Source organism: Orbicella franksi, chromosome 4 (assembly GCF_964199315.1).
Source record: "Orbicella franksi chromosome 4, jaOrbFran1.1, whole genome shotgun sequence".
NCBI lineage: Eukaryota > Metazoa > Cnidaria > Anthozoa > Scleractinia > Merulinidae > Orbicella > Orbicella franksi.
In genome coordinates this window covers 7,809,935-7,826,378 of record NC_138148.1, presented here as the reverse complement: position 1 = coordinate 7,826,378, position 16,444 = coordinate 7,809,935, and the positions used below count along the sequence as shown (strand labels likewise).

The 16,444-nt window shown below is 40.0% G+C and overlaps 1 protein-coding gene across 3 annotated transcripts in view; it reads left to right on the top strand.

Moving 5' to 3' along the window:
- The window catches only part of LOC145484393 (ubiquitin carboxyl-terminal hydrolase 34-like), a 48,463-nt gene that overhangs the window by 21,592 nt on the left and 10,427 nt on the right, over positions 1–16,444 (top strand). For 2 of the 3 annotated variants that reach the window (XM_081463008.1, XM_081463010.1), the window contains exons 29-55: positions 69–158; positions 606–708; positions 1,201–1,370; positions 3,086–3,151; positions 3,359–3,505; positions 4,008–4,064; positions 4,559–4,636; positions 5,248–5,342; positions 5,870–6,039; positions 6,831–7,036; positions 7,475–7,775; positions 8,097–8,284; positions 8,526–8,593; positions 8,816–8,891; positions 9,211–9,297; positions 9,536–9,610; positions 10,640–10,791; positions 11,170–11,218; positions 11,674–11,778; positions 12,161–12,205; positions 12,303–12,407; positions 12,980–13,045; positions 13,475–13,556; positions 14,143–14,200; positions 14,890–14,926; positions 15,493–15,525; positions 15,665–15,713. In XM_081463008.1, the coding sequence (XP_081319134.1) occupies positions 69–158; positions 606–708; positions 1,201–1,370; positions 3,086–3,151; positions 3,359–3,505; positions 4,008–4,064; positions 4,559–4,636; positions 5,248–5,342; positions 5,870–6,039; positions 6,831–7,036; positions 7,475–7,775; positions 8,097–8,284; positions 8,526–8,593; positions 8,816–8,891; positions 9,211–9,297; positions 9,536–9,610; positions 10,640–10,791; positions 11,170–11,218; positions 11,674–11,778; positions 12,161–12,205; positions 12,303–12,407; positions 12,980–13,045; positions 13,475–13,556; positions 14,143–14,200; positions 14,890–14,926; positions 15,493–15,525; positions 15,665–15,713 (2,758 nt within the window). The remainder of the gene's footprint in view (positions 1–68; positions 159–605; positions 709–1,200; positions 1,371–3,085; positions 3,152–3,358; positions 3,506–4,007; positions 4,065–4,558; positions 4,637–5,247; positions 5,343–5,869; positions 6,040–6,830; positions 7,037–7,474; positions 7,776–8,096; positions 8,285–8,525; positions 8,594–8,815; positions 8,892–9,210; positions 9,298–9,535; positions 9,611–10,639; positions 10,792–11,169; positions 11,219–11,673; positions 11,779–12,160; positions 12,206–12,302; positions 12,408–12,979; positions 13,046–13,474; positions 13,557–14,142; positions 14,201–14,889; positions 14,927–15,492; positions 15,526–15,664; positions 15,714–16,444) is intronic. The other variant, XM_081463009.1, reaches the window with a different exon arrangement.

Below are 16,444 nucleotides of genomic sequence, written 5' to 3'. Positions count from 1 at the left end.
TTGCAGGCGCTTTTCTCTTCTTTATGTAATAGTAATTATAATATTTGAGGAAACGTTTCGGTTTGCAGGAGTTTCTGCGAGATGTATTCCAATCCTGCCTGTTTGCTCTGCCAGAGGATTGTGCCGATGAGAGAGACTTGCCACTCTGTAAATCCAAGGTACATTGTAATTTATCATACTGTCTTAACTCAGCTTTATAGCCAAACATACTGTGAGCTATCACTGCCAAGCCATGTCCTGTTGGTAGCTACTAATGGAAAGGTGCTCTCTTGTGAAGGGGTGAATTAACTTGCATTTTAATTGTTGCAACGAGACTGATAAATTTATCCTAGGGCCCCCGTCCACACTACTTCAGAGGGATTGAAAAAGCTCCGTTTTCAAAATGTTCTCCACAGGAAAAAGAAAAACCGGCATTTTCAAATTCCTCCAGTTTGAAGAGCGTTTTCGAAAAGCTCCGTTTTCGTGACGGATCAGAGTGGACGGTAGGCCTACCCGTACAAATAAAGCTGCGTTTTCAAATTCCACCGGCGTTGTGTGGACGCTGCGTAACATTACTGTGTGGCTGTTTCAACTTCACTTGAAGAATTGCCTTGTTTCCATTTCAGCTGGCTAGGAGTGCTGCCTTTGATCTTCTTCTAGAGATGACACGGGGCTGCCGAGAAAACTTCCTTGAAATTCAGAAACTGTTGTTGAAGCATCACAGCTCTGGTAAAAGTTTCTGATTATTAAATGGCCACGTAATGAATATGTACAAGACAGACATGCATGTATGAAATGCATGAAGCATTAAAGAAATAAAGGGTTCTTCTCAGCATGTACGCAATTTAAGCTGTTGTGTTTTAAGCATGTAAAAAGTTCAAGGCTACCTTAGTATTTGAACATTCTGTATGGTGACTTAGTCAACCAGCTGAAATTTGAAGTCTTAGTGCGTTGGAGGCATGCTTATTGTGGTCTCTGTTGTTACATATATAGGGAAGAAAACGTAATCAACACGTGAAAGACAAACTACGGGTGAAATTTGAAATGGACGAATTGATCCTCACAGTTTACTTGCGATATTGTTTGATGAGGCACAAACTAGGACCTGGCTCGTTCAAGTTGTTTCTAATTGTAGTTATGGACAGAGTTTTGAACAATTAAGTTGCTGATAACTGCTTTCAACTCTGTTAGAGTTTTCATTCCTTCATTTTGATTGTTTAGATGGCAGAAAACGTTCCTCTTACGGATGGCATTACTGGCCTCACGACAATGGCCGTTCCCCATGTGGGCTGGTAGGAATGATCAATTTAGGAGCCACGTGTTACATGGCCTCGTGTATGCAGCAGCTCTACATGATGCCGCAAGCCAGGACCGCTATTCTAAACTCAAGGGTGAGTCATGCACAAAAAGTTCTTTGTAGAAACACTTTTTAAGAAGTGTGCCTAAGCCTTGCAGTGAAAATTTCCTCCGATGAGAGACCAGTTGAAAACATCAGGAATTGGAATCTACAGTGGCATCAAATGTTGCAATGGCGATGAGATTTTAAAAAGTTTGACCAGCCAGGGCTCGAAATTGCGACTCACTGGTCGCCAATGCGACCAAAAATTGAGCACTGGCGAATAAATTTTCAGAACTGGTCGCCAGCTGGCGACTCGCGTTTTGTCCGATAACTAAAGAAAACCACGACGCAACTTTTGTTTTTAAATCTTTATATTAGGAAATCAATCAGATATGGTAGCTAGTATACAACTCACTTTTCCGTCCCCAGTAAAATAATGTCTGAATATTACAAGATAATCGAAAAAATTGAATGTACTTCGACACGTCGATACAGCGTTCACGGCGCGCCATACTGTTTCAACGGCTTCTTCCGAAACTGGGATCGCAGGCACACTTCAACACTATGTGCTTTTCATTTGCCGTGAAAATGACGGGAGATACCGATCAGTTGAGGGTTTACGTGAGTTTTTTACGTGCGGGGAATGAGGATTCAGCCGAAAGGTTAATCCAGACTTTGAATCCTTCATCAATTGTTGATGTAGGGTAAGTGGATTTCACCAAACTGCCGAAGGATATCCTAGGAACTAGCTTGATTCCAGGCGTCGAGGAAAGCAAGTCGAAAATAAAGAACGGCATTTGGAAGAAGTAGCAAAGGGAAAATACGCAAGGACCCGTGTTTGTCTCACAATGAAAACCACGGACTTAAAACGTTTTATGCTTCGCTTCATTTAAAATGACAATGGAGACAACCATCACCTTCGGACCAGAGACATATCACCTGAGAACGACGGTAGCTTTATAACTAAGTGTTACTCGTGTTGTTTCTAATTGTTTTCTCTCTTCAATTGTGACTTTTCTTGCATGCAAAGTAACGTATAAAATCGTGTTCATGTGTAAGCTATATATAAAAAAAGTTGGCGACCAAAATTTACGATCTGGCGACTAAAATTTTTCCGTTAGTCGCCAGCTGGCTCCCGAACGAAAAAGTTAATTTCGAGCCCTGCCAGCAATCCACCATAGGAAAAAAGATGGCGGCTGTATTATTTAACCACAATGCCTTGCGAACCTAACACAGCCTACGAAGCACAAAGAAAGTGAAATTTTTACAATATTTTCCCCTGTACTAAGGACATTGAGTAGCCTAAGTTTGAAGGATTTTATAGCGTTTCTGTACGTTTTTATGAACGTTGTTAATGTTTTCGTGCGCTAAGAACTATGGGTAAATGTACCAGTCGCCATCTTTTTTCCTGCGGAGGATTGAATTCCACTGTCTCTTCAGCATTGCTTGGGAGGCGCGATGGCCTCATGGTTAGTGCGCTCAAACCTGGATTCAGTGGTCTGGGTTCGAGCCCTGGCCGGGGACTGACATTGTGTTGTGTTCTTGGGCAAGACACTTTACTCTCTAAGTGCCTCTTTCCATCCAGGGGGGAGTAGAAATACTCCTAGTCGCTTCATGCTACTGAAACCGGAGATATGCGCCAACCTGATGGGCCACTTGACTCATATGCAGACTTCGCCTTTACCATCAACATTGCAATCCAAATGTGAAGCTTGCTAAGTACTTACTTCTTTGTTGATCTCCTATGTTTTTGTTGTTATCTCTTAGCTCACCGACGATGTCAAACATGAAGTTCTCCTGCGTGAAATGCAAAGGATGTTCTGTTTCTTAATGGTCAGTCCAGTGTTTCTTTTCTTAGAACATTTTATTCATAAAAATTCTTGTTCAAAACTGATTTGCTGCACTTTGAAATTAATGGCTGAAGTACAAGTATGAAAATATAATTACCTTCATGAAAAGTGTGTTAAAAAACTACTCAACTTGTTTTGGGACTATGCAAGCCATCTAATGTGATTTCAATTTTTTTTTTTGTAACGCCAGGCAAGTGAAAGAAAGGCTTACAACCCTAAAACCTTTTGCCGGACATACACTATGGACAAACAACCTCTGAACACTGGCGAGCAAAAGGACATGACAGAGTTCTTTACGGACCTGATCGGCAAAATAGAGGAAATGTCTCCAGCTCTGGTGAGAAATGTTATGTATCTGTTCGATCTCTCTGGTTCTGGATAGTGTATTAAGTTAGTGGTTTTAGTGTTTGTTGATTAGGTTGTCGCATATGTTTTTGTAAGGTCTATTTAATATTACTGCGATTTTGTACTCTGACAATTGTGTAAAATTAATACTGAGTAAAACATACTCTGTCAGATTGTTAGATCTTCGCTATGCAGAAAACGTATTCCGTAAGAAGTCTTAGAAATTAATGTACCGACATTTGCTCTGTCTTCTTTAAGAAGACTGTTGAAATAAAGTGCCTTCCCTCTGTAAACTTTGCCAGTAACTAAGAGGGTTATGAATCACTGCTGCACAGAATTGTTTGGCGTGAAAGTATTATTTGTTAAGTGTTGCCCCTTCCATTTGCTTGTAGTTAGACTAAGAAGTGTAATTCGTTCCTTAGTTTTAACACCATTTTCCCGTCAACTGTTCGATAAATTTAACAACTTATGATGAGTTGAATTTTATTTTGCAGAAAGTGTTGGTTAGAGATTTGTTTTGTGGGGAGATAAGCAACAATGTGGTGTCACTGGTAAGAAAGCAAATTTATAACTGAGACTGAATTCTACAAGCTACAGTGTAGCAGAAAATGCGTAGCTGACTGTCAATGCATTGTGTACACACTCTGGAGACAGGAGATCGTATCGTATCGTGGTATACTATTTAACTTCTTCATGTAGCATAAGCATGCTCAGGTTGGAGTAGACAGATCACGCTGGCTTACATGTAAGTCAATCCATGTTAAGTGGCGTCGAATATGATGGAGTTTGCGCTATACAAATTAATTGACATGTGGTTATCATCATATTGAAAGAAATGTCGATCAGTAGCGCCTTGCGCACTATTTCTGTTAGGGGAAAAGGGACACAAAGTTGATATCAGAGTACTTTTTTTCACGAAATGGGACATCAGTTTCGTTGCCTTGAATTCCAAAGCCAGGATAACCCAAGGCTTGCCACAAGCGCCCAATTTTTGCGTCTAAATCTCTAAACATATATATTTTTTTGTCACGATTTTCCTTTGCAGGACTGTTCACACGTCAGCAAAACAAGAGAAGAATTCTACTCTGTACGGTGCACTGTGGCAGACATGAAAAGCCTCTATGTAAGACTTTTGATTACAGTGTTGGTGATGTGTGTTGGACCTAAAATATCAGAAATGTAAATGTCGTGCCTGTTTTCAGGACAATGAGTTTCAAAATTGCAAGGCAGATTTTTTTGCAAATATTGAATTTTGCCAATTTCAATAAAACCTCAAAATCCGAGTTGTAGACTTTGACTTTATTTTGCTTGAATGTCTAATCCAAGCCAATTTCTAATTATTCCTGAAATATTTAGGTGGGGTCTTTGAGAAAAACGTCATTAGAATTGCGAGGGTGCAGTGTTCCTAAGCACTCGAGTGGTCATTTTGGCTCTTTATTAACGTTCGTGTTATTGAGGTGTCGGGTATGCCATTATGCCGTATTACTTGTGTTAAACAATTTGTTCATAATCGAGATCATCTTTGTCACACCTCTTTGTGATGTAGAAGGTTGCGTGCTAATTTCTTAAACTTTGCGCAGATTTTTTCACGCCTTCTTAGTGTAACCCTGCGGTAAAACCCAGACAGCAAAGTGTTGTTTCAAAAATTGTGAAAGGAACGTGCTTAAGCCTGGAGTACGTGTAGATGTACTACCGGGTGTGTTCTCTTTATAATGCTGCTGCTTTACATGGCAGGAATCTCTTGATGAAGTGACCATCAAAGACACACTGGATGGGGATAACATGTACACTTGTTCCCAGTGCGGAAAGAAAGTCAGAGCTGAGAAAAGGTAATTGAAATCTAAATGAACCAAGTCTGACTGCGAGTAAAGAGATTCGTTATTTAGCATAAGTCTATCACCAGCGTGGAAGAAGTAATGAAATATCGTTAACAAGTTGTATAGGTATCTGGGAGGTCATGAGTTCGATTCCTGTCGGAGGGGGAGGGGGCGGGTCAGAGTTTTTCTTTGTCCAAGACACGAGATAAATGAAGAATAGGCCACTTCCGAACCGAGTTACCTTGGACTTCTGTGTCAATACAAGTCTTAGTGCGAAACCATTCATATGGAAACGTGTTTGGCCCACAGGTTCATTTTCATGCAAATCAAACTCATTTTCACATGAAAGGTTTTGCCGAAAACTCGTTTTGAAACAGAGGCTCAAGCTAACTCGGAAATGGCCTATGATCTTTATCAATATCGCATTGTTTGCCTAATGGGCTAGTGAAGTGGACAGCTTGAATGAGGTGTTGTTGACAGAGGTGATAGTTCCAACCTTTCATAATATTCTCTTCCCGACTTATCATCCATTTGTGTAGGGCTTGTTTCCAAGTTCTTCCTCGCATCCTTTGTTTCAACACAATGCGCTATGCCTTCAACATGGTGACCATGATGAAAGAAAAAGTAAACACGCACTTCTCTTTTCCACTGCAACTCAACATGGCGCCATACACTGAGGACTTCCTGATGGGAGACAAACAAGAACAAGGTACGCTTTTGAACGGTGTTGTACAATGTGATCGTGGACTGATGTTTGCCATACTTAAGGCATGGGTGCTGGTTGGAAGTTCGGAATTTTGAGGCATATTTCAAAGCAGAAATGTTCACCGTTTATTCGTTAGCAAGGTAAAATTGAAGTTTAAGCTCTCTATTTTCAAGAAACAGTTCTACAAAAGACCATTTCTGTTTGTAACTTGTTTCCAAAAAGCTGATTTTTATTCAGATGTAAAAGCAACCCTGCCTTGGAATTTTTTTTTTTTTTTTTTTTTTTTTTTGCATTTTAGTCATTTTGCTCGCGTGTATGACACATTAAGCCTAAATAACTGATGAAAGCATGTAAGGAGCGCTTTCGGGTTGGCATGGAACTGTTACCATTTCTATATACAGTAAAAACCCGCGTATAAGAACCCAAGATTTAAGAACCTGTTAAGCTCAAATTTTCCAGGTAAGCACTCTTCACATAAGAACCATTCTAGGCTAAAATCTCAATACAGGTTCTTATTTTCAAAATATAGAGTTTTTTATTGTAATACAGTACATCACATGCGATACATAAAAGGTAACAAAAACGAGCCAGAGCACTGGCAGTGTTATAAGACCACAATACTGTACTGTTAAAGGGCAATATAAAGGCCACAACCATGAGTACAAGTTATTTTTTTAAACAAAAATTAAGAACCTTCACAGTAAACACTATTTATATAACAACCTATGGAGGTTAACGTGAAAAAACCTACTAATGTAAGTGATTTGATATGATTTGTGTGTTTTTCCTGTTAGACCCTCAGCTCGACCTAAATTACTGGTATCAATTGATTGGAGTTGTAGTCCACACTGGTACAGCGGAGGGGGGACACTACTACAGCTTTATCCTTGACCGGTCCTCCCCTCAGGGGCGTGATCAGTGGTTCTTGTTCAATGATGCTGAAGTGAAGCCATTTGATCCTGCGCAGATAGCGTCAGAATGCTTTGGCGGCGAAATGACAGTAAGTGTTTCCTGTATACTTTTCTTTGAGGAAACAAATTTCACATGACACGAAAACAAGTAGGTTTTGATTGTACAGAAATAGAAAGAGTGCGGGCACAAGTAGCTAAGATAGGCTATCTCTTCAAAAGTGAAGCATGAGTAACCATAGGTATTGCTTAGGTGCGCTGGATTTGAAATCTGGAAGTCCCTATTTCAAATACTTCTCTCTCGTCCTGATTAACTTCTCAGCAGCATTTTAGTGGTCAAGTGGCTGCCTTCTACCAGCTGGGATTCTTAACGCGTTTCAGTTAAATATGATTTCATTTACAGTGCCTTTAATTAGGGCAACACTTACATCTAGAATAATGAAGTGATCTATTGATTGAGTGATTGATTGGTTGGTTGGTTGGTTGGTCGATTGATTGATTGATTGATTGTATTTTTATTTTATGATCAGACCAAGACATACGATGCAGTGACGGAGAAGTTCATGGACTTTTCATTCGAGAAGACACACAGCGCGTACATGCTTTTCTACGAGCGATGTGATCCAAACGAGAAAGACTTGTTGGCACAGACGCCGAACATCGAGTTGAGCCAAGAGTTGGCTGACTGGATATGGCACGATAACATCCAGTTCTTACACGACAAACACGTGTTTGATACAACGTACTTCAATTTCATGTGGCTTATATGCAGCAATATTCCACCTTCGGTCCCAGAATCCAACGAGGTCGTACTCTCCAATGTCCAACTGGGTAAGTAGGCTTTTGGCTTGTGTGGGGATCCAAAAGATGCGGGGGAGGGGTGGGGGGAATGGAATAAAAGCATCACTGGTATGGGTATGAGTGGGGTGAAGGGTACTGGTATGGGTATGGATGGGTCTCTGCCACTTAGCCGAGAGTTTCTGCGATAGATGAAGTGTTACGGTGTTACGCGCCTTACCGTTGCCACCAAGGACGTTCTTACTTAGTTTTTGATAACTTTTTGACATCTTTTTGACAACTTCTGATCACTCTACTTTCAAATGGCATATCAATCAATTGCTTGTATAACTAGTTAACTGATTTGAACCACAGGGACGTCATTCTTGTTGGAAACTCTTGTCCATGCCAAGGAGAAACTTCTGATAAAGAACTGGGCAGACCTTCTGTTGACACAGTACGCTCAGTCTTCTGTGGTCTGTCAGTGGTTTCTGCAGACTTTGCCAAGCGAGGACTGGTTGCTTCAGGTGCTGGTCAAGTGTCCCATACAAAGTATCCGACATGTGAGTATAGATAATATCTTGCATGTGTAACATCAGGGGCACTAGTGATTATAGGGAAATCGCTATTTCAAAATTTATAAGAATGTGATTAAACGTACAAAGGATATACAGAGGAAATATCCCTGTCCTGTACACAAACAGGCAGCATATTTTTCATCTATGTGAACTTTCCACGATGTGCTTTCAGCTGTTGTTATTTATTTATTTATTTATTTATTTGTTTGTTTGTTTGTTTTCGTAGATGTTTGCTCGACTCTGCTTGGATGTCATTCAAATCCTGAGGCCTCTCTATGTGACCCGCTCAGAAGAGTAAGCTTTTTGTCTTTGCTAAATTTGAACCAGTGCAGCTTCGTAGTAAATCTTTCATTGTTGGCCAAAAACGTTTTGTTTACTGTGGTTTGTGTTTTCTCGGTATTTTTTGTGTGACTTTCTTCTGTCATTGTCGTTGGAAATGCCTGGGTCCACAAGGGTTGTGTCATTTATTGGGCGAAGATGCCATCGTTGATGTAGTTATGTTTTTGGCTTTTTCAGCGATGGAGAAGTTGAAGAAGCCGAGAGGGTGTACTTCGTTTATGTCAGCGGGTTTGTTAAAGCCGTCTTCAGACTGGTAAGTGACAAATTTACTCAGGTCTTAGCTTTTTGGGGATGAATAGTATGTGAATGGACAAAATTATTAATTAGAAAAAGTTGAAGAACTACAACTAAACAAACACAACGGACGTGCCTTAGATTAATATTCACTGTTGTTTAAACTTGACCTCAAGCTTTACCTTAGAGCATGTATATGGCTTTTTTCTTCATCTTTCTCTGTTTATTTAATCTGAGTCGATATCTATTAGTAGTTTATTTATAAGGTTATCCGAAAAGGCTTTCCCTTTCAAAATCAGTTCTGTCTCATTTTACATGGTGTTCTTTGTCGCTTTTAGTTGGAACAGAACATCAAGGCTTATGTCAAGAATCTTTCCGAGGTGTTCTCGTTCATTCACCAGTTTGCTGTACTTGGCAAAGACGAGGCATGTATCACAAAAAGAATTGTTGTTATTGACGTAACAAGCAGTTTCCAATCACTGGCGTAGGAACTTTCTCTCATTCAAACATCCGTAACTAGTTGTTGACCTTCAGCAACTTTGTCTAAGCGCCCCGTTGTTTTGTTAGCTGCATACTAAAATTCTGAATTGAATGTCACCTAAACTATTGTAGTAATCGCCTGGTGATACCAATTAAGTGAAAATTTATCTTCTCTTATTACAGCGTGAATTTCTTTTGAAAATGGACGCCATATCAGTGATGGTGGGATTCTATCTTGGAACAAAAGCGTCTGAATTGGTAAGGGTGATCTAATGGAAGGCGTCGAATGAATGGCGGCGCAAAACATCGGGATTCCTGGCATTTAGCGAGAAGGAATATTGCTGTTCCCTTTTGGATAGAAGGCTTGTCTATTGCCTGATTTCAAGCCGAAAAGGACTAGGGACGAGTCTGTAAATTATGGGATCAGCAACTATTGATCCACATAGTCAGAAAGAGCACGCCGAGATTCACAAAATCCCCAAGTTTAGTGTTTAATCAGGCTAGTTTTGACTGAGATACAGCCATTTAAGAACGCCAAAATTACACAGAAATATTTGGTCATCCGGACACAGCATCTGGATGGCCATACATTTTTTTGTAAATTTTGATGTTTTCAAATGGTTGTATTTTGCTTACTATTGGGACTATTTGCACCAAACTTAGAGATTTTGTTAAGCTTGGTCTGCACTTTATGACTATGTGGATCAATAGCTGTTAATCCCATAATTTGTAGACTAGTACCTAGTCCTTTCCGGCTTGAAATCAGGCAATGGCAGGCTATATACCCGGCAGTGGAATGTTGCGTCGAGTTACATTACAGGATATGCAGAAAACGGAGTTATTTCCTGAGGAGTGTTTGAATCTGAATTTCCCTCAATGCTTTTCGCCGTGAAATGGTGAACCAGTTAAACTATTCAAATGTAGCTACATGCTGCTCCCTAGGTCAGGGCAGGGTTGCTCAAAGCCCGATTAAGCTAACCCAAGATAAGCGAGAATTTTGATTTGAGTTTTGTAACTTTTCGGTGAGGTTTTCTTTTCATATTGTTTGTTCCTCTGTTTTGAGTTTGAATAATTTCAAACTACACAAAACATAAGCAGTAAAACATTCTTTTCCGAGCAAAATTAATACTTTAGTTAACTTTTAATTCTGGGTTAACATCAACCGGCTTTCGAACAACCCCGCCCTGAATTCTTAATCCTTACTTCTAGCATTAGACAAATAGTAAAGTGGCAATTTTGTGTTTTGCGTCGTTATGGCCAAAACTGATTCTGAATTACACGTTTCAGAATGACTCGACAACTGAAGATGAGGATGATGGTGATGATGATGATGACGAAGAGGTGGTTACCATTCTCCCAGAAGATAGATATCGCGTGGAGTCCCTGGAGAAGATGATCTCTGTCATGGCGCTGTTAGTCGAGGAATCCCGTGGCGAGAGGTGAGCTTGGTTTTACGCGCTGTAAAACGATTATTGCCGTGGAAGATTTCTGAGAGGTTATAAATGCGCTGTACTCTTTCCTCTAACCAATTTCCTGTGGCTTGAGAAATGAGAATGTCGAAACAGTAACCTCTTTCCTAGGCCCTTACTTCTTGCGCTCCATTGATTCAGAGGGGCGGCAAACAGACACTGGGAACAAGTAACTCCGTAGCAAAAAAAAAGTCATGTTTGATTGTTCTCTGATTGGCTGAACAGCTAGGAAAACCAACAAAAAGTATTCGAGGATTGGTCAGCATCTTTAATCCTGCCAGGCATCAGATAGCAGTTTAATGTTTTACTCGGCTGCCTCAATTTACCTTTGTTTTATTCTTTTATTAGACAATTGCATCTCTCAGAAAATGACTTAGCTGCATTAACAGGAGGAAAGGTACTATGATATATTTTATAGCTCTATTTTGTTGAACTTGCTGTATTAGTGTGTTTTCAGTTACTCCTTATTTTTAAAGTTGATGAAGCAAATTTCTCTTGCACTGCAATAAATGAAGTAATGTATGAAACGCTGGAAAGAACAAAGCGTGGTTTGTTCTGTTTATAATTTTTTCCACGAAATTCGGCGTGTTTGATATCCTTATCGAAAGGTCTTTCGAATGTTCTCTATAACTTCCCAAAGACTTCATAAACTAAGAGATGAAAACCGTAAAACGACGAAACAAATCGCTAAATTCTATATCAATTAAAATCATTCAAGAACACCAATATCGCGAAACTCGCTTATGTCAGTCTTTTTTGCACTGAGCGTGGCATGTGCAGCATAAGCTCAGGGCAACGAGTTTAGCCAGCGCAAGAATGCTCCTGTTTGTAATAGTCATTTGTGTTTTGTAGGGATTTCCATTCCTTTTCCAAGCCATCAAAGACAGCATCAACCTGCGTCACACAACAAACCTGGTATTCAGCTTGTGTAGATACAATGTGAAGCTAGCAGAAAACGTGAGTGACTGACTTTTAATTTTGCTTTTAATTTTCTTCAATCAGCAACCTATTAAATCTTTCAAAATATTACCTTAACCTTGATACACTTAGAGAGCAGAGTTGCAATCTCACTTTGTTGGACTCCAGATCAAGTGGTCCAGGTTAAAACCCTGCTTGAGTTCGTTAGGTTTTATTCTTGGCCAAGATAGTCTCGCAGTTACCCTCAGTCTCTCCAGGTTGGAGTAAACTGGCGAAGAGTGTCTTCACCCTGGTGACAACTGGTGAAGGGTTTTTCTAACCTGAAGAGAACTGGTGAAGAGTTTGAGAAGTATGAGTGCAAAGTTACTCGAGTGTGCTGTCCAGCGCACTTTGACTTATCGTTCTTTTTTATTTGTCGCAGATAATCTCGTTGTTAATGTCATCAGTGCAGAAACTGCCACCAGAGGTTAGTTAAATGTTGTGTTACTAATTTGATTCCAATGAAATCTTGTTGCCACATTGTTACTTATATTTGTCTTGTTCATTCCTCCTCCCCCCTGTAGCAGTCTCATTCATTCTTCAAGTTGCTGTCCATGTTGACCGAGATGCAGGGGGGTCCGCCCGGTATGCCATCCTTCACTAACCTCACTCTGGCGCGCATCTGGGAGGTGAGATTCTTTTGTTAAGTGATAGTATTTTAATCGCGAAGAGAATAGTAAGTATAAAATCATTGCAAATGAAGGCGTACGGCGAAAGAAAAAGTCATAAGTCTAAATTTAATCTAAATTTCTGAAATTTAATTCTTAGTAACATAGAACTAATTTTGTTTTGTTATATATTTCGCTGAAAAGCCCCAAGGGGACGTGAAATAAACGTATGTATGTATAAGTCCTGTTGACAGCGAGTAGCACAGAAAAGATTGTGATGACAACAGAAAAAAAAACCCAGCGAACCAAGCAAAGTAGCACCAAGCCAAATCACTCTCTGTGTGAAGTACGATTGATTTAGCGGTAAAAATAAGAAGTAAGATTGATTTATCGATAGACAAAGTAGTGAATGTTAATACGAGATTCATAATGTTGGCTCAAAAGTAAATTAACGCGCTTCTTATCAATCGCATTTTGTTCATTTGTTTGTCTTTTTCCTTTATTAAGGTAGTTCTGTGCCGTATCATAGATACGGTGGTTTGTTTGCTCTATTGACTATTTTGCTTTCCATGTCTTTGTTTTATTTTTCTCAGGCTGCTGAGTATAACGCTGCTCTTTGTATAGACTGGCTGACTTGTATGGCGCCTAAAAACAGAATGGTATTTGTTTGCTTTCTTTTTACTTCCTGAGACAACGAAATAATGGTCAGGAATGATGATATCATCTGCTATCATCGCGTTCGCCTTCGCTCGCCCAGTTCTTTTCTCCGCCAGAGAGACGTCTAAAAGTAGACCTCAATCTCTTCCTAAGGGTCCGCGGTCTCGATCAGCGATGCCGAACGCCCGACGCTCAGCGGAAAATCGAAAACCGGAACCAGAAAATCCTGGTTCCAGTTTGATTGTATGCTTGCTATTGAGTTCAATAACAGTTTCTGAACATGCGCAGAGAGAGTAGCCGCTGCCGCTGATGCTGGCTCACCTTCCGATTTCTCCCAGATGTCTCGATTTTGTTTTGTTGACCAAAAGAAATCGCGGCCTCAGGAAACGAGATTGAGTTGTTTATTGTATATTCTGATTGCTGTGTTCCAGGCTCACCAATGGGTTTTGGATAACATGGACAAATGGGTTGAGAAGTATCTTATAGCGGACAACAGCCTGAGAATTCGAAATGGTAAGTTTTTGTCATTAGATAACCACGACGAAAGTCTTATAATATACCAACCACTCTCTCGAAAATACCGTGCCACCTGACTCCGTCTCTCCCCCCCCCCCCCCCCCACCAAAAAAACAACAAACATACAAAAAGACGCGACCGTCGTCATGAAGTAAACCGTCAAGTCTGAAACACCAAAAGAATGCTACATTTCTTTGACGATAAGAGACCCTTAGGCCCAGTTCAAACGCCGAACTTCAGATGAGACGAACTAAACTGAGCGAAGTAAGTTTATGGTAAGTTCAACGTTTGATTCAACTGAGTTCGTCCGACTGAATTTAGAAACAGGCGGATTGAACGTGTTGGTCGTATCAAGTTCGACGTTTGACCCAACGGTCGAGCTTTACCCCTTTTTTAGTTCGTCTTATCTGAAGTTCGATGTTTGACTTGGGTCTTACTGTTAAAGTGGCTCGTAAAACGTATTTACTTTCGCTGCTGGTGCTGCTGCCTCTACTGTTATGAAATATAAAGTCTGATCAGTCAGACTATCGCTCTAGGGTATTTCCTTGGTCCAAATTATCTTCTTTTGTTTTCGTACCTACAGCTTCTGCGTGCTTGCTTGTAAGCCTTGTTCCTAACAACCACTTCAGACAAGGATTCAGGTCAGTGCAGTTGTCCTAAAACTGTTGAAACTTTAGATCTACAATTCCACACAAACCTAGTTGAAACGAGCGAATATCTTTTGTGTAGTATACAACATTTCTCCTTAGAACCTGAACTGTTAGGCCTAGCTCACACTAGCGACAGAACGACTTAAACATAACGACATAAGAAACACATTATCTCGTTGTTATAGTCTGCTGGCAGCCGGTTTTTTTTTTTTTTTTTTTTTTTTTATTATACGCTATTAGGGTCACTTAGACGAGTGTCTCGTCATCGCGAACGCAAAAGGGCGGTATGGCGGTGGCCGAGCAGGGAAGAAGGCGGGACAAGGGCGGTATGGACAAGTAGGGAAGAACGCGAGATGAAAAAAAAGATTCCCCTTTTGGGTAAAACGTCTCACCTCTTAACCCCCAGCTGACCAGAATTTCGAGAGAAAAACAGACTGTCAGCAGTCTACCGTTATAATTGCAGTGTGAACATCCTGACATTATGACATAATGCAACATAACAGGATGGACATAACTACATAAGGAAAAAAAACTGATCTTTTCCTTATGTAGTTATTTGGATGTTCACTTTACTGGCATAAACGATTATGTCGTTATGTCGTTACGTCTCGTTATGTCGTTATGTCGCTAGGCTGACCTAAGCTTTACCTAACTGTCACTTTCCGTTTTACGTTCCTCAGATCAAGAAGTTTTTCTGCTCCGCACAAGGAGATGGTGGTAAATATCTCCTGTTATAATTAAGCACTTAATGTGAAGTATATATGAAATAATTCATATTTGAACTGCGGTAGTAGATGAAAGTGAAGAATGATCATCGCAGTAAATTTTCCAATTTAAGCAATTGGAAAGGAGCCTGAAAAAATCAGGGCTGCAACGAGATTCGAACCCATGACCTCCGCGAAATACCGCTGCGATGCTCTACCAACTGAGCTATGAAGCCACACATTGGGAGCGACACACACATTGGGAGCGACACATTACTGCGATGATCATTCTTCACTTTTAATTAAGCACTTAGTGAACCGGTTCTTCTCCTCATGTTTCTAACAAGTTCACTTCAAGTAGGTGTTTTGTGACAAGGAAGGGCCAAATTATCTTAGGAAACGTGCTCAGTCTTAAAGACAAATTCTCTCAACTTAAATGGTAGAATATGTAACAAAAGCGATGAAGAGAATTTCAGGGTTGATCGTAGCACTGATGAGTAGTGAAAAGCTGTCAGTTAACGTGCACTGAAACTAGGTTTTGGCTGGCAATTTTCTGACTTTTTTAAATCTGTTTTTCAGTTGATTAAGGATGCTCTCTCCATACTCCACGAGGTACAGTATGATTATTTCATTCTGAATATCGTCATGACTTGTGTTTTGTTCTAACTTCTTTATCCTGGATTCCATTTGATTTTCTCGAAACCTGTTCGGCATGTTGATAATGATTCCCTTAATGTCTTCTTTTGACCAGATATTCAAGATGTTGCTTAACTTACTTCCAAGAGCCAGGAAATATTGTGGTTTGTACCTTCTGAATTGTGTATAATTGTATATTTGATTGTATACTCTCAATTTGTCTTCACTGAAAAAAGCGTTAGTTTCTGCGATATGCCCAGAAATTCATGTACTTTATAACACGGTAAAGACTCTGTCGAAAATCGTCCGTAAAGAAGTGTTGGAAAAAAAAAAAAAAAAAAAAAAAAGATTTGAGGACATGCTCGAATGGAGGTTGTTAATTTTTTACAGACTACGAAAATAATAAAATTTGTGGTTGTCAGTAGTCCTAAAAAGTCGTAAAATTTGTACATCTCGCTTACCTGGTACAAAAACTGTAAAGTTCTATTAACTCATTAAGCGAACAATTGTAAAATTTGTGAAGAAGTGCCAGGTAATACGGAACGTTTTAGAATGTACGACTATTTTTGAAAAGACCTCTGGAATTCAGACAATATAAGACCGTAAACTGTGCTTGTGTTTACCAAAAAAGTAAGCTTATGACAACTTGACAAATTTTGAAAACCAAGAAACATTTTTTTATGTTAGTTTGCCATATTTGCCACAGAGGCATGTGTTTCTGTATCAGTCTGAAGAGGCAGCGTGACCGAATGGTCAGCGCGTTGGACTCGCAATCCAGCGGCGCTCTGACTACTACCTGGATTTGTTTCACGGTAGCCCCGAGTTCAAATCCTCGGCCACGCCTGGAAATCGCCAACTGGTTTGCCCCCGGTCAGAAGGGATTCTTAACAATGTT